Genomic DNA, 27,929 nt, shown 5'->3' on the forward strand with positions numbered 1-27,929 from the left:
CACTTCCGGGTGGGACCTGAGTGCGGCGGCGGGCCCGGGGCTGGCGCTTCCCGCAGCAACCATGGCGTATACCGGCCTCACGGTCCCTCTCATCGTGATGAGCGTGTTCTGGGGCATCGTCGGCTTCCTGGTGCCCTGGTTCATCCCTAAGGGTCCCAACCGGGGGTAAGTGCGCCAGGCCTGCCTGGGGAGGGAAGCGCGGTGAGAACCCGCCGGGCCGGGCGGGGAAAGGGGCGACGGCGCCGGTCGGAGACCTTGCCCGGGTGATCCCGCTCTGCAGTCAGGCCTCGGCCCCCTACCCCTCGGCAGCCCCCCGACTTCCTTGTCGCGGCAGCCTTAGTGTCTCCTAGCCCGAACTGAAGACGGTGGCCTCCGGCGGATCCTCCTTAGGAAGAAGCTTTGGGGGAATTTTTTCTCCTTGCGTCCCTGTGTGGGGAGGGTGCCGTCGGAAACGGACGTATCCCTCCTCGAGAAGTTGGGGCTCGTCACCAGACGGCTGTCGCCCTAGCCCCGGTGTCTACCCAAATGAGGCCTCGTTTGCCTACACTTTAAAGGGACGGATCAAATAAATAAAACAGAAATTGACCTCTGCCTCACAGGCTGTCGCAGTTGCACAGCACACCCTTGTGCCGCAGCGCTGAGCCCAGGCCTTGCATCTAGTGGGCGCCAGGAGCTAGTTGGGGCTTGATCTGGAGCGAGGTTAATTACCAAAGCGCAGGAGGTATTGTTAAGAAACCCCTGCGTCATACCTTTCGAAGGGCGCTCCCGCACTTGTGTATGAGTATAACAAGCTCTTAGAATGATTGGTTAAGAAAGACTGCCCCCCCCCCCCCGCTCCCCCGGCTTCTTTGTGAAATAGAGCTTTATCTGTTTTGTAAGTAAACTTTTTTTTTATTATGGTATGAAATAGTCTTATCTTCACAGGAGCTTTGGAAACCCTCTTTCTGGTTCCTCTTTGCCTTTTAGTCATTTTTTCTCAGCGGCAAGATCATGTGGGGTGAAGCTTGTTATGAATCACAGATTTTGGGGAACACCATCTCTTGTTTTATTCTTTGAAACTAATTGGTGACTTCACAGTGCTCTACATGCATAAGCTTGAAGGGTTGTTGAGTGATCTGTTGCCTTTATTAAAGGAAAGAAAATGCTCTTACTTAATAGTTTGTGCCCTGAACCCCTTTTACTGTCTGGAATAAACTTGTGTTAGACCCGTTCCTTTCATCTTGCTTACAAGTAAATCATAATTTGTTTAAAAAGTAAAAACTGTAGGTGAATTTATCATCTGGTTGCATGAGGTCCACCCATTCTGCTCCCCTCTACTTCCCTCCTCGGATGGCATCAGTTATGTAGGGTCATTTTTCCAGCCTGTAATAGAAGAGAATTCTCAGGTTATTAGAACAATTTGTGCTAACCAGATTTAATTCCTTGGACTTGTTTCTCCTGCTAGAGTTAGAGAACAACAAAGTGCTCTTTTGTTGTGATTCTGTGTTCAGCTGTTCCCTTACCCACTGTCTTTCCAGCCTCCATGCTCAGAAAGCATTTATTAATGTGCTGGTAGCGTTGACCACTTCTTTCTTGAAGCTCCCCGTTTGGGGCCCACTGTGCCCAGCCTTGGGCCTTGATGCCGTTGCTCTAACCCAGAGTAATGAAGTGCCTTCTGTGGTTCATGGGTTACTCAGCTTGTAGTCCTAGTGTTACGATTCAGGTTTGACCTGCTAGTGATATGTTATCTGGATTTAATTCATAGCCTCCACCCCAGCCCTTGTTATTTCCTGCTCTTGGCAGGATCGAACAGATCTTAAAACACAAGGTGTCTCCTAGGAGTTACTGTATTACACTTTGAGAAACACTGCTCCCAGTTGGATGATCCCTATGACCTTGGATAATTTAACTTTTCCATGTTCCTATTTCCTCACTGTAAAATGGAAATATTAGTACTAAATTATTATTGGTTCTCATTTACCTCCTGAAAAGACTGCACATAGTTTTTTTTTTTTTTAACGGAGGGGCTGAATTGCTTCAAGGAGTATGGTGAATTTTTAATGCAGGAGAGCATTTCTGATTTGAAGAATTGAAAACATCTTCATTAAGGAGATGAGTAAAGGTGCTGTGTAAGAAGGAGAGAAAGGAGTTTTTGCTGTTAAATTTTCTTCTCTGAGATCCCTGCATGTCAAAATGCAGAAACTTGGGTCATTAGGAGGATTTCAGGACCTTGTGAAACGGTGGGGGAAAACAGGGGCAAAAGGGAAAAAGGTCTTCTGAATCTGTGTGTAACCTAAAGCAAGCCCCTTACTGTCATCTTTTCTGCACCTGAAAAAGGCCGGAATACAATGAAGTCTGTACCTGGAATGCTGGTTCCTAACCATTCCTATTCTTTGTGATTTCCCAGTGTCCTCTAGGAATCCAGAGATTCTCTAAAAACTTCAGGTGGGGGAGGGGGTGGCGACAGAGCTCAGGGATTAGTGTGCCAAGGGTTCACGGCTCCAGTTTTCTCAGACATAACACTGTTAACCATACAGAAGAAGAGAGCAGTGTAAGTGTTACGTAACACCCCCTAGATTCAATAATGTTAACATTCATATCTGCTTTATATTTTGTCTCTGAATCCGGGTGTGCATACATAGATACATAATTTTGCTCAACCATTTGAGCACACATTACAGTCGTTGTGACACTTTACCCCTAAACACTTAAGCAGACCATAACTCAGAAAAAAAGCACATCAGGAGCTGATATTTTTGTGCGTTTTGGCCATGGCACACCTCTGAGTTTGCGAGATCTTAGTTCCCCAGCACATTGGGCACTCGGAGTCCTAATCACTGGACCAGCAGGGAATTCCCCTGAGGGACCTTTTGCTCTCCAATGTCCAATGAATAGTACAAAGGGGCCTCAGCTGTTCCCATTCTCTGAGGTGGTCTTTTGGGGAAGAGGAAGATGGAGGGAAGGATTCTGGGTTGAGGCAGGGGAATGAAAGGAGATGAACCGGAGCTTGGGATGGAGGATAAACAAACATGATGCTTTTGGGGACACTAGGGCACCCACGTTCAGGAGTGAAATGCTGTTTGAAGGTAGAGGGGTAAGAAGGAGGAATGGAGCGAACTGATGACAAGTGAGAAGCTGAACTTGATTTTATAGACCTTCAAACATTTTTATTATGAAACCATTAAAATTTGGTAGTGCAACCTTAATGCCTATTTATGTATGCATTATAGTATAAGCTTAATGTATGAGGTACATATTTTGCTGCAGAATGTGCCTTCAGGATGTATCTAGAGTCTGACCAGTTCTCACGACTCATACTGCTACCAGGCTGGTCCATTAGCGCAACTCTCCTCTAACTGGTTTTTCTGCTTTTCCCCTGGCTTCCTCTTCCCAAGTCTGTTTTCACCCTGCAGAGAGATCCTATTACAGTTTGGATCAGATTTTGTCAGTGTTGTTAGCTGTTTGGTTGGATCTGACTCTTTGCAACCCCGTGGACTGTAGCCCACCAGGCTCCTTTGTCCATGGAATTCTCTAGGCAAGAATACTGCAGTGGGTTGCCATTCCCTTCTCCAGGGGATCTTTCCAATCCAGGGATCAAACCCAAGTCTCCTGCATTGCAGGCAGATTCTGTACCATCTGAGCCACCAGGGAAGCCCCATTTTGTCAGTCCTTTCCTCAGATCCCTCCAAAATAGCTTCCCTTTTCCTTTCAGAGGCTGTAAGGTACCTCTGACCTCACTTCTGCCAGGCTCTCCTTGCTGTGCTCAGCCACACAGGCCTCTGTCCTCTTTGAACCTGATAACCCTCTCACCAGGAGCCTTTTTGTTGCTAAACATCATCCCTTTTGTTTTCTCCTCTCCCTCCAGAGCCTGGTACATGCAGGACCCTGAGTCTGTTGAATGAGTGAATGGACAAGCCAATATATTAACTACAGGGGGGGAAAATATATATGTGTGTGTATATGTATGTATACACACACATGCACACAGGCACACACAGAATTTCTAAAGGATAAGTTAAACATCATCACATATAGGAGTTGTGATATTTGCTCCTTGCCTTCAAGGAGATAGTCTTGCGTATTCTGTGGGGTGTGGAGATGCCATATTTGGAAATCGTTCTTACAGATGATGGGCGTGCCTTAAAGGTGTTAAGGACTTCCTTGGTGTTCCAGTGGCTGAGACTCCATGTTCCCAATGCAAGCTACCCAGGTTTGATCCCTGGTCAGGGAACTAGATCCCACATACTGCAATTAAGACCCAGAGCAGCCAAAAAACAAAGAACTAACCCTTCTCGGTTGGTGACTGCAGGTGCAGGGGCGGTATGAGCGAGGAGATGACAAATCTGAGGGATGAAAGTGGCGGAGCTTTTCGGGAGTAGGAGATATCAAAGGGGAGCCTTTAGAGAAAAGAGAAAGTGAAAAGAATATCACAAGTTCAGTTTTTTAAAATGTCAGAGTTCAACTGCTCAAAGATCCAGGTTTAACTTTTTCAGAAAGAAATGGAGATGGGGAGAGATCAAGGCTAAAAAGTATAGTATCATTTCATAGCAGAGAATACTACCAGATAGGGCAGTTACTTGGGTATCAAAGCTAATTACTGCTGCAGCCTTTTGTGTTCAGTTTTAGATGGTTTTGGAATAGACCTCTAAACTGTGGCATCAGTACACATTCCCTTATATACGAATGTTAATGATTTATGTAGAATTCTGCCGAGTGCGCGCAGGGCACGCTGATGTCTACTGATGCTTCAGCAGATCAGATCCGTTTTCCTAGAGTGCAGTCCTTGCCAGCTTGATCACCTGGGAAGGGAGCTTAACCCCCTACAACGTTTGCTTGGTTATCTAATGATTGCACTGTTTTTTTTCCCCAGAGTTATCATCACTATGTTGGTGACCTGTTCAGTTTGCTGCTATCTCTTGTAAGTAGTTAATTTCTAAAATAATAATCAGTTATTTCTGGTATTTATCATATGTGTGATTAAAATTTAAGTAAGTGGTTATCAAGTTAAGTTTCATGGTTATCAAGTTAAGTTTTCGTTATCAAGTTAAGTTTGGTTAAGTTAAGGTTATCAAGAAACTTAACCAAGTTAAATTTCATGGTAATCATGAAACTTTATACTTTTGTTTAATTGGGGTTGGTTCTTGGTGTAACATCTAGAAATAGTAACTTAAGATTGGAAAGAAGATATTTTCCTATGTTCAGTATGTTGCTTAAGAATTGTGCAGATGCTCAGTTCTGGCAATACAGGTGTAATTTATTTGGCACTTATTTCAATCATAATTAGCTGGAAATTGTCATCATACTGCTTTAGATTTTACTTCCATGAAATATTTGAGCCTATTCTCTTCACTTAAATATCGTGTTATAAAGCCAGTAAAGCTATTCTTTACTATGACTTTTATCTCATGAATAGACATTAAACTGGAATTGTAATCCAGAGAAAGGGTAATCTTTTAAAATAATTCACTATACACTATATCAAAGTATGCTAATAATTGGCTTCTGTTTGAATAGATGGTATCAACTGTTGAATGAAAGCTTTAGGCTATATGAAGTCATTTCTCAACATATATTTTTCAAATACTGTTAGAAATGGCAAAACAGCATTTGAAGTATTCTGTTTTTTGTCTTTGTTTTTTTGATTTTGTTTATGTATTTATTTATTTATTTTTTGGCCACACTAAGTAGCCTGTGGGGTCTTAGTTCCCCGACCGGGGATTGAACCCATGCCCTCTGTGTTGGGAGCTCAGAGTCTTAACCACTGAACTGCCAAGAATGTCCCCCTTTTATAAAATTGAGATATATTTCGCATAAAATTTGTCCTTTTATGGATTGCTTATTTTAAAACCAGCAGTTCTTTTTTGTAAAAGAGAGCTTACTAGTTTCCTGAGCTTCCTTGTATGGAAAAGTATTGGTGATGGCTGGCTATTGTTTAGGCCTTACATATGGTGGGAGGCAGCACTTCTGATCCTGTGACGAAAAGCCATGGTTCTCTGTGGCTCTGAATCTGAATTTCTTATATCCTGGGGCTTTTGCATTGAGGTTTTTCAAAGAGGCTTGTGGGTAGGAGCCAATTCTAGTTGTTGGCATACGTCAAAATCTGCCCCTGTCAAAGAGTTAAATTACCATAAATTGTGGCTGTCTGGCCATTAGATTTCTTGCTTAAGTGCAGCTTGCTGTGTTTAAAGCTGAATCCCACAGCGTGATGGAAGTGTGGCTGAGGATGATGTCTAACTGCCTTGACATGCGAGCTTAGATGATGGGACTTCGTGAGGTTGCCTTGTTTTACTCTTTTCTTTTCAGAAAGGTGAAGAGGCTTTTTTGGGTCTTCCCCAAAAGACCTGAAGTGTGAAACATTTCACACTTCCCCGGAATGGAAGTCTGACAGGTAGTGAATAGAGCGGGTTCTTATTCTAGCTGTTTAGCTCTAAAGAGTAAATGAGGAGAAGTACTTGCATCAACAGTTCCTCCTCCAAGTAGGGGTGATTGAGTACCAGCCTGTCCTCCCGAATCAGATGTCCTCTAGAAATCCAGCAAGGGAGCTCTTCATCAATCCAGGAGCCAAGGAGTGGTCCTGTGATTGAAAAAGCCTTTTTTAAATTCCTCTGATCTCTGCTGCATGAGCAGTAAGGTTGGTGGTGGAATCTTAAAAGAGAGAGAAAATTATTGTACAGAGCAATGACTTGAGATCAAACAAAGATGAGGCAAACGTGTTCTTTGACTTTCTATCTTTGAAATCTGGTTAATTCTCTGGATATTCTCTTTAAAGCAGGCAGGAGACCTTTCCAATTAGTCTCATGCCTTGTGTCTTCATTTTCAAGTATAAAATACAGTAACTGGACTTGGTTGGAAATTGTGTCACTTTGAGTCTTAGTGACTTGGTTAAGAACTGGTTGAGCCCTTGCCTCTTGCTGTCTAGGTTTTTCCTGTTGTCCCAGTGTGCTGGCGGCTGCTTTGTTGACAGTGGGTCGGTACTGTCATCGGTGTGTTGATAAAGGTAGTTAGTACACAGTGCTGCAACATTAAATGCTTCCAGAGGCCTTTATGGGGAAATGAGCTGGGTGGTATAGACTTTATGCAATTTTTTTTAAGGTTCTCTTTTTTTCTTTTTAATTTTATTTATTTTTGACTGTGCTCAGTCTTGTTGCTGTGAGGGCTTTTCTCCAGCTGTGGTGAGCAGTCTCCTCTCAGGTTGCAGTCAGTGGGCTTCTGGTTTCGATGGTTTGTCTGATTTGGGAGCACAGGCTCTGGGTGCAAGGGCTTCGCTAGCTGTGGCGGCAGGCTCAGTACTTGCGGCTCCGGGGCTCTGGAGCACTGGCTTGGTAGCTGTGGCCCATGGGCTTAGTCGCTTTGCGGTGTGTGAAACCTTCCCGGAGCAGGGAGTGACTGTCTCTCCTGCGTGAGCCACCAGGGAGGCCTCTATGCAACTGTTTTTTTCTTTTGTTGAAAGAAACTTAATCATTTATCCTATTTACAAAATATCTGCCTGAAACCTGCAGATGGAATTCAAATTCCAAATAGTTTACATACCTTATTCCACGCAGGGGTGTGATTCTGTAATACATTTAATTTGAAATGCAAATTACTTTACTGTTTGGCACTATACGTATAGTTTCTTGAACATAACCTCGTTTATAGTAAGACATGCCCAAAGAAACTGGATTTCCTAAGCAAAGTTACGCTCTGAAACAGCCACAGACTTGTGGATTGCCTTCTGCTTGTGGCATGCTCCCTCTTTCCAGTTTGTTCTAGTCCAAGGTTAGGTTCCATGGGGTGTACCTTGTTTGAGTTCTGAATAAATCAGGATCTCTGCCAGAACAACCAGCTTGTGTTACTAGTTCAGCAGAGGAAAGCCTGAATGCTCTACATATGGTTCCCTCTCTGAGGCGCAAGATCACTTTTGTTTCTTAAGCATACAGGCCTTTTAGCTACTATTCTGTTCCTTCTCTTGGTCTTAGATTAGTTGTTAATTTGAGTTATGTGGTAGCTTACCCTGAGTCACAGAACTCACATCTTCAGAGTAAATTAGAAATTTAGTATTATATTGGGAAGGTGCAAGCGCTTGACTAATTGTAAATCTTACCTGCAGAGTGACAGAGAAAAATGTTGACCCGGAGACCAGAAGGCCTTTATGCTAGGCTGAATGATATTTGACCTGATTATGTTGTAGTACGGTTTGGTGAATTTTTGAATACGATGCTGTGTGTGAAAATTTGTAATGAAAAATGTATTATTATCAGTGATTTTTAAAAATAATTATTTCTTAAAATAACTCTTTATTTGTGTATTATTTTTGACGGTGCTGGGTCTTCCTTCATGACTGTCCCAGGGCTCTGGTTGCAGCGGGCGGGGCTACTCTTCATTGAGGCTAGAGGGCTTCTCACTGCGGAGGCTTCTCTTGTTGCGGAGCACAGGCTCTGGGGCGCTATAATCGTGGATTTTTCTATTTCTCTTTAAAAGAAAGATCCTTGTTTGTTTCATATGTTTTAAAGCTCTGTTATTAGAAGGATGCATATATATGATTGTCATATGTCTTCTGGTGAATTAACATTTCTAACATTATCAGATATCTTTATCCTTGGTAATACTCCTTAACTCAGTTTTTACTCTGTCTTATTTATATCAATAATTGTACCACTTTTCCTGTGTTCATTATATCTGTGTCTTTATATTTAGAATGTGCCCTTTTGAAGATGGTATACTGCTTGGGTTTACTATTTCTGCTATTCTGACTGTCTTTGCCTTTTGGCAAAGGGGTATTCCTTATACAATTAATGTAACTAATGCAGGTAATGTATCGATTATAGCTAGGTTTGGGTTCACTATTTGTTCCTTGTTTTCTGTTTGGCTCAACTCATTTGTGCTCCTCTGTCCTTTTATGCCCTCCTTTGGGTTAATTGAATATTTTCAGTATTCTGTTCTAATTCCTTCAGGAATTGAATTTTGTATTTTTCTCCCCTTCCTCTTTATTTTATGTATTCATTTTTATTTAAAAAAATTTTTCTGTGCTGGATCTTCATTGCAAGTAGACTGTCTCTAGTTGTGGGCTCGTGGGGGCTTCTCTTGTTGTGAAGCTCAGGGTTAGTAGTTGTGGCATGGAGGCTCTCTCTGGGCAGGCTCCCTAGTTACTGGATGTGGAATCTTAGTTCCTGGACCAGGGATCAAACCCTGTCCCTTGCTTTGGAAGGTGGATTTTTAACCACTGGGCCACCAGGGAAGTCCCCATTCTCATTTTTGAAGGATTTTTTTTTTTTCTTTCAGCCAGTTTTAAAGGTGCTCGTCCATTATCTCTGTCCTCCATTATTTCTGCTGAGAACTCAGCTGTAATTTGAATGATTGTTCCTTATGCATTCTTTGTGCTCTGAATGTTACCAAGATTTTCTCTTTATTTTTGCTCTTCAGTATAAATTCTGCTATGATGTGCATAGGTGTGGTTTTGTTAGAATTTATTCTGATTGGGTTTGCTGAGCTATTGAATCTTAGCTGTTTTCCACCAAATTTGATAAAATTTCAGTCTATATTCTTTTTTTTTTTTCTCTATTCATTTTCTTGCCGAGTCTACAATTCCACGTATGGTAGACTTTGATTTTCTTTTCAATTTTTTTCCCTGTTTCTTCAGATTGGATAAGTTCTGCTGATTTTTCATCAGGTTCACTATTTCTCCTATCATCTCCAACCTTATGGTAAACCCATCCAAATATTTTTCAGTTCATACATTAAACTTTTTTGTTCTGGAATTTTTATTTGATTCTTTATTAATGTTTTAATTTACTTTCTGAGATTCTCAATCTGTTCATTCTTTATAGCCAATTTGTCTTCTAAGTCTTTAAACATACTTATAATGCTGTTTTGTAAACGCCTTTATTACATGAGCTAGCATAGGAAGGAGGAGGATTTATTTGCCTTTCTGTGCCTTGATTTCCCTCAGATAGAACTCTAGCTCCTTGCCCTCTAGCACGCAGCCATTTGTAGGCCAGATTTGGGCTTCCTTCATCTGCAGTGGAAGAGACCCTGGTTCGATTCCTGGGTCAGGAAGATCTGCTGGAGAAGGGATAGGCTACCCTCTCCAGTAATCTTGGGTGGGTAAATCCCAGGTGGCTCAGCTGGTAAAGAATCCACCTGCAATGTGGGAGACCTAGGTTTGATCCCTGGGCTGGGGAGATCCCCTGGAGAAGGGAAAGGCTACCCACTCCAGTATTCTGGCCTGGAGAATTCCATGAACTATATAGTCCATGGGGTCCCAAAGAGTTGGACACAACTGAGCGACTTTCACTTTCTGCTTAAGAGACATTACCTTTTGGAGGGGTGCACCTCACGTGCATTTGGCATGGGGAAATTTCCTGACTAGGGATTGAACCTGGGCCCCCTGCTGTGGAAGCACAGAGTCTGAACCACTGGACTGCCAGGGAAGTCAGAGAAACATTACCTTTTAACTGCAGCTTCTGTGTAATTTTGGACTCCGCTTCTGTTGATTCCTTTGTCCTTGACTGTTGATTACATTTCTTGGGGTTTTTTGCCTGTGTGTTTTTTACTAAATGCTGGATATTGAATCTAGCTAGATATTTACTAAAGCTAGATTAGATCACTGGGAAAGACCCGATGCTGGGAAAGATTGAGGGCAAAAGGAGAAGAGGGCAGCAGAGGAAGAGATGGTTAGCATCACGGACATGAATCTGAGTAAACTTCGGGAGATAGTGAAGGACAGGGGAGCCTGGTCGCAAAGAGTTGGACATGACTTAGCGACTGAGCAACAACAAGATATTGTAGGATATACATTCTGGATTCTACTTAAAGTATTAATTGACCACCTTAAACCTGGGAAAGGTTGGTTTTACCCTTTGTTGGGGCAGATCTATTTCAGTTTTGCCCTTAGAATGAGTTCTCCACGAAGATGTGGCCCTTCTGGGGTTTCGTGGAAAGTCTGAGGTGTGTCAAGGCCCTCTGGCGTGAGACTCCAAGTTCTCTTCTCTGACGTACACAGTGGCAGCGATCTCTGCTCTGTCCTTTCGGCCCTGTGGGTGTTTTCCACCAGCACTTGGCCTTTGCATGCTTGGTTCAGGGATGAACTTGAGCTTCACATAGACTGGACAGTGTCCTCTGGGGAAATGCTGTATAAAAGTTCTTTATTTCTTTCAAGGATTGAATCCCTTCAGACTCTACCTGCTTTGGACACTCTAGTACCATCAATTAGTTATTTTTTTGTATTTTGTTCAGAGTTTATAGAATGAGTCTGATATAAGCTACTTATTACCAAAACCAGGACATTACCTATTGACTTTTTTTTTATGTTCAAGTATTATAGTTTTTCATTTCTATAGAAGTTCTTTTTGCTGCTCTTATAGTTTTGTTTTCCTTTCCTGTCTTCCCCTTTCTTTCCCCTCTTCCTTTTTCCCTGCATATATTTTAAGTGTATCTTATTTCCTAAAAAATAGTAGACAGTTTATTTATAGTCTCTATCTGATCATTTCATTATCTGAAGCCCTTGCAGGTTTATATCTGCTTTTTGCTGTCTCTCACTCATGGTGCCTTGTTTCCATATGCATTTAGTTATATTTAACTGTCATATGTTCGTTTTCCCTATGGATTTTTGTTTGTTTTCTGGCTGCGCCTTGTGGCTTGCAGGATCTTAGTTCCCCTACCAGAGGTTGAACCTGGGCCCTTGGCAGTGAAAAAAGCATGGAGTCTAACCATCAGACCACCAGGGAATTCCCTGTTTTCTCTAGTTTTATTTGTATGACTTCTTTGAGGCCTGGTGTGAAGGTGGGCTCCTCCAGAAAGGATGTACCAGGTGCCTAAGACCATCAGCAGAGTGCCATTAAATTAAATACAATTCTCAGTATATTCTTTTTTAAAACCATGGGCTTCCCTGGTGCCCCAGCAGTAAAGAATCCCCCTGCCAGTGCAGGAGATGCAGGTTTGATTCCTGGGTCAAGAAGATTCCCCTGGAGAAGGAAGTGGCAAACTGCTCCAGTGTTCTTACCTGGAGAATCCCATAGACAGAGGAGCCTAGTGGGCTACAGTCCAGGGGCTCACAAAAGAGTTGGACACAACTGAGTGACTAAACAAACAAAAAACAGCGAAGTATGAATTTGAGCTGGCAAACTTTCACGAAGACTAATTCTCTGGGCAGTATTTTTCTCCCTCCTGCTTGGTATTGGTGTCTGAGACAGTTTATTTTCCTAGCATTCCACTCAAAGGTGTTCTTTGATTTATCCTTGCCTTAAGACAGAAAGAACCCTTTGGGGTCTTAGCTTTTTAGGGGGTATGCGTGAAACTTTTGTTAGACCCTGTACCTTGAATGGGTCCTGAGCTTTGTCTACCATTTTTCATGCCCTGTGAGGTCTGAAAACAGAAGCACAAGTTAATCTGGGTTAGTATATGCTCTCAGAGTATGGAAAGCAGCCTGTAGTCACTTTATTTCCCTCTGAGGAGTACCTGCCTTCGCTTAGTTTTTTGGTCTGAAACTTGCTTACGTTTCTCTCGTGGATGTGTGTGAAGTATTAGGATGTCTTGACTTGTTGATAGTGGAAAGGAAATCTAGGTGCCTGGCCCAGCATACTACTATATACTATATGAGAAAGTCTGTTTATCTTACTCTGACCATATAGTTTTTTCATTTATAATTTGGCAGATAAGAGAATTTGAACTGAAAGGCCTACTATAGAAAGTATGGAAGTAAAAAGGAAAGATAATTCAAATTCAGAGCTGCCAAAAATAGGGCATATTCCTGTTTTGTCCTGTAGTAGTGAAAGGGCCGTAGCAGAGAGCGAGTTGGCTTCAGGCTAATGGAAAGTAAGTTTGTTCCTTCTCATCTGGATCTTGGGGTCCTCTTCCAGACTCCCATGACTGTGGAAGAATAGAGTTCTGTTTCCTTGGCTGGGTTTCAGTTGGGGGCTGCCCTCAGCTCCTGGATGCCATCCACATCCCTTGCTCTTCGATTGTCAAAGCTAGCAAGAGAGAATCTTCCTTTCTGCCCAGTCCTCCTCATCCTCTAGAAGTCTGGGTTCAGTAAGGAGGTGGAAACCATACAGTAGATTAAACACAGGAGGTTTTCTCTAACTGTACTCCGTGACGGAAGAGCAGCCGTAAGAGAGAAGGGGACCCCACCTGGCGCCGGAGGCTCAGGGGAGACAGGGGCGGGCACAGACAACTCGGAAAGGGTCCAGACCTTGCTGGAGAAGGCATAGTTCAGCTCACCAGATAGCGGAGAAGTTCATTGGTTTGGCCAGGCTGGAGTTGGCCTGGAGTTGCTAGGCAAACACTTAGACACACTCCGGAGTGCAGGCAAGAGAGCGGGCATGGGAGATCAGTGACCAGGGTGTGTGTTGGGAATCCTTGCGACCCTATGAGCAGGAGGACCTTAAAGCATGTAGTCCAAGCAGGGGCTCTGGTTTCCATGTTGAGAGGACTGCAGAAAAGTTATTTCCAGGCCTCGCCTCTACCTCGAAGAATGGCCGTGCCCTGGGCTAGAGCCTTGCAGGTTCCGCCAGGTGGCCTCACACCCAGTCCCCCAGCTTCTAGCCCTTGCCTGCTGTGCCCCTCCAGCGCCCTCTGCTGAGGAAGCTTGACATCATGCTCACTTTAAAGGAGAAAAAGGAATTCATTTGTTTACTACAGAGCTCTTATTACAGGGTGCATTACAAGATGAGTGGCAATAAATTAATACGTGGTATATACACTCCAGATGTCCTTGGTCAGGAAGACTCCTGTCTCTTTTAGGAGCTCACCTGATTAGGTCAAGCCCACTCAGTAATTTCTCTTTCTTTTCTTTCTTTTTTTAATCGAAATATGGGCTTCCCAGGTGGCTCAACAGTGAAGAATTCCCCTGCCAGTGCAGGAGATGCAGGTTCAATCTCTGGGTCAGGAAGATCCCCTGGAGTAGGAAATGGCAACCCAGTCCAGTATTCTTGCCTGGAAAATCCCCTGGCAGACTATAGTTCATGAGGTCACAAAGAGTCAGACGCAACTGAGCACACACATAGTTGATTCATAGTGTTTCGGGTGCACGGCAAAGCGATTCAGTTATACCTGTACATATACATATTCTTTTTCAGATTATTTTGCATTATAAGTTACTACAAGATGTTGAATATAGGTTCCTGTGCTTTGTGTTAATAGTAGCTCCTTGCTGATTATCTATTTTACATATAACAGTGTGTATCTGTTAAGCTCTTAATTTATCCCTCTCCTCCTTTCCCCTTTGGTAACCATAAGTTTGTTTTCTGTTTATGAGTCTCTGTGTATAATATTTTAGATTCCACATATGAGTGGTTGTCTGACTGACTGAGTGTGATAATCTCTAGGTCCATCCGTGTTGCTGCTCATGGCATTATTTCATTCTTTTTTATGGCTGAGTAATATTTGTGTGTGTGTGTGTGTACCACATTTATCCTTTCATCTATTGATGGAAATTTCCCTTTCTTAAAGTGAGCTGTATTTTTTTTTTGAGGTATAGTGGATGTATAATATTATGTTTAAGGTGTACAGCATGGTGATTCATAATGTTTAAAGGTTATATTCCATTTATAGTTATTATAAAATATTGGCTATATTCCCTGTGTTGTACAGTACATCCCTGTAGCTAATTTTGTACATAGTAGTTCGTATCTCTTAATTCCTGACCTTTGTAACGCCCCTCCCCCTTCCCTCTCCCCACTGGTAACCGGTATTTTGTTCTCGGTATCTGTGAGTCTGTTTCTGCTTTATATTCACTAGTTTGTTGTATTTTAAAAATTCCACCTGTAGGCGATGCACAGTATTTGCCTTTCCCTGTCAAGGCAGCTGTATCTTAGAGCGTAATCGAATCATGGCGGTGGTTCTCCCATCATATCCGCCACCCCCTGTTTATACAGGTGTATATGCAAGGGGATGGGAATTTGGGGGCACCGTCTTAGACTTCTGCCTCCCGCAGACGGGGTGGGGGTGGAAGAGGAGGTGGAGATGAGCATGACTCAGTGCTGCCTGAGAAACTCCTTAGTAGAGTAAAATAGGGTGTATTTCATTCTGTGGCTTGAATACATTTTTAGCTGTCTCACAGAGAAAGAGAAGAAATGACTAGTATTTACCGAACATCTATTTGTCAGCTACTACAAGAGCACTTTTGTATATTATTCATTTGGTTCTTAACATCTTAGGGCAGGGATTATTATCTTCATTTTACACAGAGGAAAACTGAGGCTCGGGGTTGTAAGCTCAGTTGCCTAGAGTCACTCCACTTATTTTTATTAATGTTTATTTATTTGGCTGCACTGGGTCTTAGTTGCAACATATAGGATCTTTTTATTTGTGGTTTGCGAACTCTTAGTTGTGGGCATGTGCCGTCTAGTTCCCTGACCATCCACTAACTTTTGATGTAGTTAAAACTGAATCTAACCCTATCTCATACTGAATTCCATGCTTTCTAATAGTGTCTAATAACATCACTGCCCTTGAAAGAATTTGCATCATTGGACTGGAATGAGGGTGTTTGACAGAAGTCATCTCAGTAGAGACAGGGCAAGTCACGTCTCTGCTGCCTCTTAAGGGGCCCTTGCTGTGGCAACCGAGGAAGGGAAGCCCTAGCCCGGCTCCCCTTTTCCAACAGGGAAGCTGAGCCGCTGTCTGCTTGACCTGTGCGTCACCAGGAATAGCCATACCTCTGTTCCCTGTTCTCTTATCTGAATGTGGAACCAAAGAGCAAAGCAGGATTTTGAGCAAGCTCGGTATAGCCTTTTCTGTGGGGAGGACGTATTTTGTGCTTGAAGAATTCTACTGGCCAAGAGCTGAGCTCATGAAAAGTGGCCAGGAGTGTTTGTAGATGAAGACCCTATTCCTCTCTCTTCCAAAGCAGGCTCTGCCACTGCTCTTGGTTTGTCTCTTATAAGCTCATGAAGCCGGGGGTGGAGGCGGGGGCGGGGCCCCTCGACCGAAATTCCTTTTGGCACCCTTCAAGCCGACATTGGAGCGTGGCATTGATAAAGAATTGTGGAATAAAAGAGGAGCTCTTAACTGCCTGATGTGTTTCATCCGTAATGCCCCATGGATGCAGCCCAGTATCGTGGGACTCAGAAGTCCTGGGTTCCCTTTCCAGCTCTTTCCCTGTTCACCACGGGAGTATTAAGCTCCCTAGGACACAGTTTCTTCATTGTTAAAATGAGAGAGGTGAACTTGACCTCTGGTCCATTCCAGATGTTACCGTGCTGTCGCTTGCTTCCTCGGTAGTTTAAATAAGCTCAGAAGGTTAGTTATTAGGCTGGACTTCAGGTTGTGGAGACATGTGGAACAGTTTGGGCAAATATGAAGAGAACATTTAGTTCTCTTTTCTTGGACACGTGAAGTAATGGATTCATTGGAATATGAGCTCTTTCTCCACCCACTTCCATCAATTCAGAGTGGATTTTTCTTTTTTTTAAAATCCTTCCAGTTCTCCACTGTGTTTATCAGCTTGAAAGAAAAATCTGAAGTCAGGCAGTAACCAGAAGGGCAGGCTCAGAACTCAGCTGGTTACAAGGGGGAAAAATTCCACCACGAAATTTCAAATGAACTGACCTGGGCTGTTTCCCAAGGAATTTTCTTGAACTTTGGTTTGTTGTGGTGGTGATTGTTTTAAGTAAGCTGTTTTGCTTGATTTGAAACATTAAAAATAGTCTGTAAAATTAAATTCAAAAAAGTTTCTGAATACTGATCTGAGCAAGCAGAGGGGACTTCATTCTTGCTTCTGGATATTTCTTTTTTGCCTCAGGTACCAAAGGCTCAGTGGTGGACCTCACCAATAGTTAGCAAATGGATTCTTTGTTTCCTTAATTCCCAGACAGTGTAGATTTAGCTAAACTGATGCCTTCTGAACTGCTGTCAGGTAAAAAGTATTTCAGAAGGTAACTTTTGTAGCAGGAACATTCATCCCGACCTGATGATGAGTTCAACCACAGGCAAATTGTCTCATCTCTCTCTCCTCATCATCTCTCTCTTCTGTTTCCTTAACCATGTTGTGGGAAAATTAAAGGTCATTTGTGAAGTAGAACATGATTTTTTTCTTTAAAGCTCTCTGGCTGTTTATACCACGCAGGCAGAATCAAGAGGCAGTGCTGTCCTTCACCGTACAAAGTGCTGGGAGATGGTTGTTTTGCTTAAGTATTATATGTTTTTGGTAAAGAGAAGAGACGGAGGCGAGGCTGTAGCATGTTTTTATTTAGCGTTTCTAAGCGCTGGCCAGTCTTTCAGTCTGTCTGAAAGGACGGACACTGTCTGTACTGTCTGCTTCCAGCGCCTGCTGGGGTCGGGAAAGTCCTGGGTCTGTGTGGAATTTTCCATGACTGCCAGCTCTGCATCGTTTGTGTTCAGTTTAGTCACAGCTCTCCAGTGTGTCTGCCTGTGTGCCCTCCTCTCTCTTTTTCTCAGGGAGATGTTAAACTTCAGCTGCAAGGCCGCGTGTTTTGTTTGTGTCGAATACTGGAGTTCTAAGGACAGATGAGAGAGCCTCCTCTGGATTAACGTTTGTTTATAAAGTGAGTCAGCTGTCTTGGCCCCGTGTCCTCAGGTGTCACATTTCCTGTCCCAGAACCGCTTTCTTTTGGGGTGGGGTGGAGTGGGGAGGGCTGGTACCTCCTTTCTTCCTGTAGGTAAAGCTGCTAGAGCTGGTGTGTGTAGATTCTTCAGCAGTCTGACGGTCAGGCATCAGCATCAGCTTATTGATCCTTTGGTTGGGAGAGTTCTAAAAATTACAGCAAATGGAAGGAAAGAGATCTAACCAGACCGTGGCCTGGTTGCGTTTGGCTACTTCCTCTCCTCAAGGGGAATTTAAAGGACTAAAATAGTAGGAGACTGCTGTAGCAGGTTATCTACTTTCCTTAGAAAGCAATTCTTAGTATCCCACGCAGAGAGGACAGTGACATCAGATTAGGATGCTGAAATCCATCCTCTAGGATCTGTAGCAGATAGAGTCTGGGCTTGGGTACCAGACACCCTCCCTGTAAATGAGAGCAATTTATTTCTACTTTAAATAAAAACTCAGGTATTTTGAATAGGAATTAAAGGCACTGTGTGTTCTACTTCATTCTGGGCTCCCCTCTAGCAGTACCTTCTTGGAAAGGCCTTCCTGCGCACCCCATCACGGGAGCACTACGGCCATTGTCCTCTGCTCCTTCGCCTCACTATATTCCTTTCCTGGTGCTGTATCCTGTCAGCTTTGCGAGGGCGGTGCCATTTCATTTTCTTCTCATGTGTGCTGAGGCCACCTTAAATATTTGTTTAATGAAGTAAACCATGGAATGGTGTGAATGGGCAGACGTTAGCTTGCTGTCTTTCTGTTGAGTCGTATGAGTTCTTTATACATTTTCGATATTAGCCCCTTATCAGATGCATGATTTACTGTCTTTCTTTTTGTTCTTTGCTTTGGTCTGAGTTCAGTGATTTTCACATTTCACTGGGTATGTGGGTTCCTATATCAGATAGAAAACCATTTATTCAGAACTTTGTGAATGGTAGAAGAAAACTTTAAAGTCAGTTTGGGGCTATGTGCTGTTTTTCACTTCTAACCCTGAAGTAAGGACGTAACACCATTGTACATCCTCCGTAATCGAGTCTGTGATACAGAGGAATACCTTATTACTTTAGATCTGAAGTAAGCAAGGGCAGTTAGATGTCCATTTGGTTCTGCTCCACCGGGGCCCCACAAATACGTAACACATTTTAGTGGTGATGGTAATGAGAGAAGGGGTGCTCAAGTGATACATTCTAATTGGGAGATGGTGGGCTGAAATTTAACCCTGGCTGTACCAGTAAAAATGGGTGTATTGGACTTCCCTGGTAGTCCAGTGGTTAAGAATCGCCTGCCAGCGCAGGGGACTCAGGCTCGACCCCTGGTCTGGGCAGACCCCACGTGCCACGGGGCAGCTCGGCCCGTGAGCTGCAGCCCCTGAAGCCCTCGTGCCTGCGAGCCTGCCCTCCACGAGTCGAGAAGCCACTGCGATGAGAGGCCTGCGCGCCGCAACTGGAGAGCAGTCCCCACTCGCAGCAGCGAAGGCCCCGGGCCGTCAGCAAATAAATGAGTAAAAGATTGAAAATACGGGTGTGTCGCATTGGTTGTGGGTCTTGGCATTTGGAGAATGGATAAAGTAGACTGATTTTTCCTGAACCCAGAAGTCATGATTTTGATCAGCTGAGATTGGGCAGAAACACTCTTAAATGACGGTGTCATATGGATTCAGGAGATCTTGACTACTTGGAAAGGGAATTAAGAATATGAATGAAAAGATCAGAGGCATGCTATGATGAAGCTTCATTGGTTTGTCAATAATGTATCAAAATGAAGACAGGATTTAGTCTGTGAAGCCTTTTTTTTTTTTAATAAGATATGCTCCCATTAAACATGATGTGTTTTATGAACGTTAAATGTATCGAAAATTTGGTCTGAACAGAATAGATTTAAATTCTACCAAAGCACTCTCCTCGTCTTAACTTACAATGGTCCTCTTCCAGCATGACTTCACCACTTTTTGTTGTGCTTCCTTCCCCATTATTTTTTAGTTGGCTGATTGCAATTCTGGCCCAACTCAACCCTCTCTTTGGACCACAGTTGAAAAATGAAACCATCTGGTACCTCAAGTATCATTGGCCTTGAGGAAGAAGACCTGCTCACTGGTACTCAGTCATTGAGGTGACTATGCCCTTGACCTTTCCTATCAGTGTTGTCAGTCGGTCCGCTAGAGTCTGCCTGGACTTTTTCTTCTTTTAACACTTGGCGAGGGCAGGCTGCTCTGAAAGCAAACACAGCTGAATAGCAGAAATAGAACTTAGGCCATTCACTCTACCAAAGGATTTATCCGCAGGATTTTTAAAAATTGTATTCTTACCCAGAATATTCTTGAATTACTTTTGCATGTGGTCTTTCGGGCACAGATCAAGAACATGACTCTTTCTACTTGGTATTTCGAGATTCAGCAACTTGAAGTGGCAGACAGATTTTAGATGAAGGGTGTCTCTGAATGCTTTGGCACAGAGAGACAGATACGTTTTGAAAATTGGTCTTAAAATTGCAGGTTTCCTGAGCATCAGAGAAGTGAGGAGTGACGTAGTGGAAAGATTTATTCACTGGCCAAGAGTTAGAAAACTTGTCATTCCTTTTGTTCCCCTCTCTCCAGTTTGTTAAATGGAGGTCAGTGCTAAATGCTTCCCTAGATTCCGGTTCAGCTTTTTTGGTAAGCACACTTAGATGGTTCTGTGGACTTCATATTGCCTTATATCAGGAGACACACAGTGCTCGGCTCTCTGGTCTTTAGTGATGCCAAGGCGCTGGATTCTGATCCCTCCAGGTGAAGAGGTCTCTGTCAACCTTTATCCAGTAATTTTTATCCATTGATGATCTTAGCCTGCATTGCAGCAGAAATTGAAAAATGGAAATTTTTTACTTCTTTTATTACTCACGTATTTGATTAGGTGAAAGATTTCTATGAAAACAAACTTTCCTTCATCGACTAGGGTTATTTAGTAACCTTGGAATATAGATCAGATAAGAAAAGCAGGATATATATTTAATTTTTTCTTTTAATTTTCAGAGTAAGATATTGGTGCCCAAGTTGCTTCCAGAGAGTCCAGTGAGGGTTTCTGTTCTTTCCTTTTCGGTTTCAATCAGCCACGCGTCCATCATCCTTTTAGACTCCGACCTTCCTTCGGCCTTATGGGCGCCTGTCTGGACTAGCTTCTGAGTCCTTGCGCTGTCGCTCGCTCTTTTTCTGGCAACATCAGGGCGTCCCAGACCTCTCTTCTGTGTTTCTTCACCTGGGATCAGCTTTCCCTCCAGTTGCTTCCTAAACTTCTGCCTGAGAGGACCCCTGGTTCATGAGTCAGTCCTCAAGCTTAGTTGACCCTTTTGCCCGTAGTGGAAGTAAGATTTCAAAGCCATCTGATTGCTGGGTGCATCCATTTCTGGTAGGGTGGGTTGTGACTTCTAAGCCTTTACCATGGACAAAGCCAGAAAGTGCACATTCTTATTAAAAAAAAAACACAGGTTTATGTCAGTATTTCTAATTCACATGTAACGTTACACGTGATTTGACTTCTTTGGTTTTACACTTGAATATCATTCACATATGCTGAAAATGTTGGATCCTGAAGACTAACTTACTGACTTTGATTATCCAGATGTTATAGGATATATAGGATTATCCTGTGTTTTATAGGACATATTAAACTATATGTTATAGGGTAATCAGAGTGGTAATTAAGTAATATATAAAGTATTTTTAAAATAACACCAATATACCTACCAACTATAAGGTTATCGAATGCAGTGTAGAATTTCTTTGCTGCTTTGTTTGAAAAACAAAATGCTATTTGCTGCTGCTAAGTCGCTTCAGTCGTGTTCGACTCTGTGTGACCCCATAGATGGCGGCCCACCAAGCTCCCCCGTCCCTGGGATTCTCCAGGCAAGAACACTGGAGTGGATTGCCACTTCCTTCTCCAGTGCATAAAAGTGAAAAGTGAAAGTGAAGTCGCTTAGTCGTGTCTGACTCCTAGTGACCCCATGGACTGCAGCCCACCAGGCTCCTCCGTCCATGGGATTTGCCAGGCAAGAGTACTGGAGTGGGGTGCCATTGCTATTTGCTGAGGTTACTTGAAATAATTATTTCCTCTGGTGTGTATCATTTCAATATACAATTAGATTTAAAAGATTTATTTTCTGTTCGGTTTATAGTAATTTTTTCTTTTTTATTTGCTACTTTTTTGGGAATATGTAGAACATTTCCAGAGTCAAAGTTATAAATAAGATACATCCATAGATGTCTCTATCCTTGCAGTGTTTCATTGTGCAGAGGTAATCATACACATATGTATATGTAGGCATGCATGTCCATCCTCCCTTGACATACACAGGTGTCACAGGGGAGACGTCATATTACATGTGCTATTCTGTACCTTGCTGTTTTCACTGAAAAATATATCCCAGAGATTGCTCCTCCTATCAATGTATAGAGATCTTCCTTCATTCTTTGTGTAGCCATTAATATCCCTTTGGATTATTTCCAGTCTTTTGTTATTATTGATGATAAAGCCACAGTGCTATCCTGCATGTGTTTTGTATTTTTGTGTTTTTACCAGTAATCTTTGGATTAGAGTCCTTGAAAATAGAATCTCTGAGTTAAAGGTATGAATTCTTCCTCTAGATCTTACTACATTCCCTTCTGCTGGGACAGTACTATTTTTACATTCCCACCAACAATGTGTGAGAGTGCCCATTTCCTCATAGCTTGAATTTTTGCCATTCTGATAGATAGGCAACTTTTTTTTTCCCCTTAGAGTTTTGTCTGCCCGAAGGGGTTTTAATTCCCTTTTAATTAGATTTTGAGAGAGTATGAGTGTATGTAACCTTCCTTTTTTGTTTTTTTTCCATCAAGTTGTATTTTTTGTCCTTCCCCTTAGCTATACTGACTATGAGGATATTGATGGGGGTTTAAAGCTGAGAACCTCAGGCCTCAGAGTGGGATCTCGTTCTAGTGGAGACAGTCACTTACCTTCCTTTGAGCCTCATTTTCACCTGCTACCATAAGTAAACTGGGCCCTTCTACCCTGAATAACTGGAGAACGCAATGGCAACCCACTGTAAGTACTCTTGCCTGGAAAATCCCATGGACGAAGGGGCCTGTGGGCTGCAGTCCATGGGGTCGCTAGGAGTCGGACACGACTGAGTGACTTCACTTTAACTTTTCACTTTGATGCACTGGAGGAGGAAATGGCAACCCACTCCAGTGTTCTTGCCTGGAGAATCCAAGAGACGGGGGAGCCTGGTGAGCTGCCGTCTGTGGGACTGCACAGGGTCGGACACGACTGAAGCGACTTAGCAGCAGCAGTAGCAACTCTGAATAACACTGTGTGTGGGGATCTGTTTCATTTGCCCATCCTTTTTGGTTTCGATTACATGTTTGTAACCGGGTGGATGAATTCCTAACACTTATACTCTGGTTCACAGCACAGACTAAGACTGCTTGAAACCCTTAGGTTACAGTTTGTTCCTTTGAAAGCAGAATGCCAGGAAGCAGAGCTCACCAGGCAGCCCTGGCCATGCGCGCTAGATCGTGCTGATCCCATGTCTAAGGGAGTGATTGTGATAGCACCACAGCTCTAGGCATTTGGAATTATCACATCAGGAGACCTGATCTCTGCCTAGCATTGGAGCAAACGAAACCCTTAAGATAGGACGTCACTTTTCTCTGGTAAAATTCAAAGAATGAGCTAAATAAAATCCTTTTAGAACTTTGAACACATCTGGGATGATAAAGGAGTCCAGAAACCAGATTTAGACTTGTCCTCATCTGGTAAGGAAAAGTATTCAGTTCTGGACGTGATTCTTTAAGAGGCCAGATTTGGACAGTAGGAGGTGTAAGCCAGGCATGGTATTCAGCGGAGAAAAATGAGGAACGGTCATGGAAGCTATCAAATAATTTTATACAGATGAATTGATTGCAGACAGGACACTTACAAAGAGCTAGCCAGTCCTTTGTTACTTTAAACACTTTAATTGCCATAATTTGCTTTGATATGTTGATAGACTGAGTTATACCACATTATGCTTCTTGGCTGGAAATGTTACCCAGTACTTCTAAGAACAATCCTCAGTCCACCTCTGCCCCCTGCCAGTCGAGGCGCTGCCTCTAGAGCCTCGATCCATGAGATACTTATTGGAACTGTCACATCAAGTTTGCTGTTTTTCCAATGTCCTATTTTCCTACAAAATTGAGGTGTTGGAGAAGACCCTTGAGAGTCCCATGGACAGCAAGGAGATCAAACCAGTTCACCGTAAAGGAAATCAACCCTGAATACTCACTGGAAGAACTGATGCTGAAGCTGAAGCTCCAATACTTTGGCCACCTGATGCGAAAAGCCAACTCACTGGAAAGACCCTGATGCTGAGAAAGACTAAAGGCAGGAGGTGCAGGGGGCAAAAGAGGATGAGATGGTTGGATGGCATCACTGACTCAGTGGACATCAGTTTGAGCAAGCTCTGGGAGATGGTGAGGGACAGGGAAGGCTGGCGTGTCCGTGGGGTCACAGAGTCAGGCATGGCTTACTGACTGAGCAGCATTTTCCTGCAGCTTTGGGGGTGTGGCACCTGCGTAGAGTCTTCTCCGAGTGGCTTCAGACCTCTGTTCTGTAAGTTAGTTAATTAGCCACACCATGGTAATATCTTTAGATGAGTCTGTATGGTTTACCGCATTTCTAAAAGGGCAGGCGTTCCGTTTTATTACAAAGTCTGGACCAGAGAGAACTAGAGTATTGGTTATTAGGCCTCTGCCCTGAGGGAGCTGCTTTCTTATGCATTCCAAAAATATTTGAGTGTCACGAGGTGGATAGCACCGTGATTCACTGTGAGTGAGGATTTCAGAAGAATCTGTGGGCTCTAAAGGGTTTCACGATCTATTGAGAGGTTGGAATTAAGCCATACTTGTGAAAAGTTTAAATAGTGCAAGGTGCTTTATGGTTAAGCCTGTCATAGTCTTCCCTGTCACTTAGGGTCAGAACCCATTCGATTGCTTCTTTCTCCTTTCTCTTCCTTGAATCCATTTGAGCCTGTTTCACCACGTGTCTGCCTGTCTATTCATTGTTTCTCTTTCTGGGAGCCTAATTTCTGAACTGATCACTGCAACTCTGAATTACTGCAGTGGACGCCTCTGTACTCAGGGTATCTACAAACCACTACCTTGTTTATCTTCCTGATACAACACTTCCTGGAACACATCACTGCTTGCCCCAGAAACTCAGTAGTTCTGTATGAGCTACCGTACAGCTTTTTTGTAAATCATGAGGTCCCTGATTCTAATGGGTACATGCTGTTTGGAATGCTGTATGTTACACGTTGTAAGCACAGCTTGTCAGGGTCACCGAAGGTCCCATGCACCACAGAAGATAAGAATGATTGATCTGCAGATTCTGTCCCATTTTCTCACTCAGCGGTTGAGGCCCGCCACATCTGCCCTCAAACCACCTTCGCAGCCTCTCTTTTCACAACTTTCCTCAGTGACCTACTGGTTCTAGCCACACTGTTTTTGTGTTCTCAAGCTAATTAACTTTCCTTAGCTTTTCCTGCCTCTTACTATGCCCTTCACTAATTCAGAAGGCAAGTTAGTAAACACACGATTCAGTGAGCATTGTCCTGGTGTCTTGTCCCCACTCACCCGTTCTCTTCATTCTTTCTGATGTTTTCTCGTTGAATGTCCAGCTTGCAGATCCTTGCACTGTGCTTCCTGGCCACAGTGGCTTCGCAGTGATCTCTTCTGTCCTAAGTGTATTTGCCTCTGGCGGTTTTGCCGTCCATTCAGTGCATTGCCTTGAATTGTGAAGCACTCATGCCTTTAGTTTGATTAAATGCCTCTTGTAGTCAATCTCCTACAATAAATATATACATTACACATTATAGTAAAGAAGGAATTATTTTGTGAATTTATCTGAAATGAAAAATTAAAGATAAAAATGATATCTGTTCTTTGTTTAAAAAAATATATTCACTCATTCTTCTCTGAACAGATTTCTTGGTTCTAGCCTTAATATTTTTCTGTTGTCTTCATTCTCAATCTTGGCTGAAAGTAGCCTTGTGATTCCTTTATTTTACAAAATGAGAACGTGGACCCTTTGGTCGAGTTCCTCAAAATGGCTATTTCATATCAGAGAGACGATTAGAATATATGCTTCTTTAAGTCACTCCAAAATCAGACCACAAGTCTGTGCCACTGAACATAATGCTCACTCACATTGATCTTAAACTGGTATCGCTGAGCTTGAGGGAAAATCATCCCCTCTCTATGTGGTTTTTCAAAAGTGAAGACTCGTTTTCCTCTTTTGTGGTTGTTCATTTGCCCAGAAGGGTCTAAACAATGAGGAAGTCTCACAGTATGCGCTTCATAGAAATTAACACATGCAATCTGATTTCGCTACTTCAAATATTCTCAAGAAAAATTAATAATCTGCCTGAAACTCAGATCTATGAAGAGGGCTGTTCTGCTGGCTTAAGGAGGAGAAGAGAAAATGATATCAGATTAGAGGAAAGTTTTTCCGAAGGGCTTCCCTCATGACTCAGCGGTAAAGAATCCACCTGCCCAGCGCAGGAGACCTGGGTTCAATCCCTGAATCAGCAAGATCCCCTGGAGAAGGAAATGGCAACCCACTCCAGTATTCTTGTCTGGGAAGTCACAGGGACAAAGGAGCCTGGCTGGCTACAGTACATGGGTTTGCAGAGTCGGACCTACTGGGTGGCCGAGCACACACCCAAGGTTTTATGAAGCCGGGAAAGAAACTGGTAGCTCTGGCCATTACCCCTACCTGGCCTGCTCTGGTTGTTTTCCTTAATACATGGTAAAAAAAAAAAAAAAACGCCCTCTAGTTACATCTTCAGCTAACGGTTTTCAGTGTCCTGCCCCAGCGGGCCACCCTCCAGGACAGCTGGCCTACCCAGTGTGCTCCAGGAGGACTCAGCAGCAGTCTCATATCTGCTTCCCGGCACCTTGGCCCCGGGGCCTTGGGAAACCTACTGTTTAATCACCCAGCACCGTGGACTCTCCTGGATGTGCCCACTGGTTTGGAAAATCTCAAGAGCCCATCTGGTCTACCTATGGGTTTTTCAGCCTTCAATCTTTGTCAGATTTGCCCGCCACAACCACACCTCATCTGAATTTTAACTAGCCCCTCACTCCACCTGCACCTAAATAAACCTCTTGTTTTAGGTTTATCTAAATAAACAGCTTGTTTTCCCACTAACTCAGTGCTTGTGTGGAAATTACCTCTTAAAGACACTATTTGTTTAGTTTTCTTTTTTTTTTAATTTCAAAGGTAAGCATATGTGACTTTATTTATAAAACATTATAAAATCAGCTTTACGTGAAGGAGTTCATGAGACCACTATGTGAAGATACCTATTTTAAATGCTTGCTATCTCTGCAAAAGTGGTGTTGCAGCTTTAAACTTCTAGAAAAATTACCCTTTGTCACCTACACTTGGGGTGGCAAGAATGGTGAGCCATCTCAAGTACCAGGCAGCCTGCTGTTGAGGAGTTTGACATAGGGAAAAGCCTGCCCGCCTGTGGGAGCCTGGCTTCCTTGTTGTCAGAGAAGTGCAAATGCAGGCTCTTGAAGGCCACGTGAGCCTGCCAGACCCCGGTGTGATTGGTTTCAGTCCGCTCCACTCTTCCAGTTTTCTACAGCACTGTCAACCAGGACTTGGGCTCCTTGGTTAAGCGTTGTCCTTGGTAACTGGACTTCTTGTCACAGCCCTGCCGGAACCTTGTGTTTTAACTAAGCGCACTTTCATTCAGGCATTTATGGAGCACCTGTATATGGGGTTGGCCAAAAAGTTTGTTTGGATTTTTCCACACCATATTACAGAAAAACAGGAACAGACCTTTTGGCCAATACAACATTTGAAGGGATTAGCCTGGTTGACTTTCTCGGTATCACCCTTTTGCTCTCCTGAGGATGCTGGAAAGGCCCAGTTACTGGAACGGTTTTGTTTTGCAGGTCACGGAGAGAACTCCTCTAGATGTAAAATCACCTCCATACCCAGACCACCTCCTTGACGTGCCCACTGTGGCCATCAACTGCCTTAAACATTCACCCGCATTTGAATATCTTTTTCGACAATGCAGCATTTTTTTCCTGTCACCTTTTTTACACTTTGAATGATGTGCCTCTTTAAGCTGAACTGTGCTGCCTCTGTAAAATCTTTATGTACTCTTCCGAGATGGAAAGTGCTGGTCTTCTGAGAAGTAATGTTACTCTCTCCTTGGAACTGATGGATTTGAAGATGGCTCCTGCCTGCTCACAACATGAGAATCAGCGGAGTGTTTAAAAGACTGTTACATGACAATACGTCTCCAGTGGGGCAGTCAGTAGGAGAACATGTTTTCCAGGGAAAATCTGACCCACAGAATTATACCAAAGTATTTTCGGGTTGAATTTCTTATTTCTGCCATCTGTTGGAATAAATTATTT

At 43.2% G+C, this 27,929-nt stretch overlaps 1 protein-coding gene across 1 annotated transcript; it reads left to right on the forward strand.

Moving 5' to 3' along the window:
* Positions 1–27,919, forward strand: ATP6V0E1 (ATPase H+ transporting V0 subunit e1). The gene is made up of 4 exons (XM_068990626.1): positions 1–165; positions 4,850–4,897; positions 19,483–19,612; positions 27,456–27,919. Exons 1-3 carry the CDS (start codon positions 62–64, stop codon positions 19,574–19,576), a joined length of 246 nt encoding a protein of 81 aa, XP_068846727.1. The 5' UTR covers positions 1–61; the 3' UTR covers positions 19,577–19,612; positions 27,456–27,919.
* The last annotated feature ends 10 nt before the right edge of the window (positions 27,920–27,929 follow it).

The sequence above is a fragment of the Capricornis sumatraensis genome, chromosome 18, assembly GCF_032405125.1.
Source record: "Capricornis sumatraensis isolate serow.1 chromosome 18, serow.2, whole genome shotgun sequence".
Taxonomy (NCBI): Eukaryota; Metazoa; Chordata; class Mammalia; order Artiodactyla; family Bovidae; genus Capricornis; species Capricornis sumatraensis.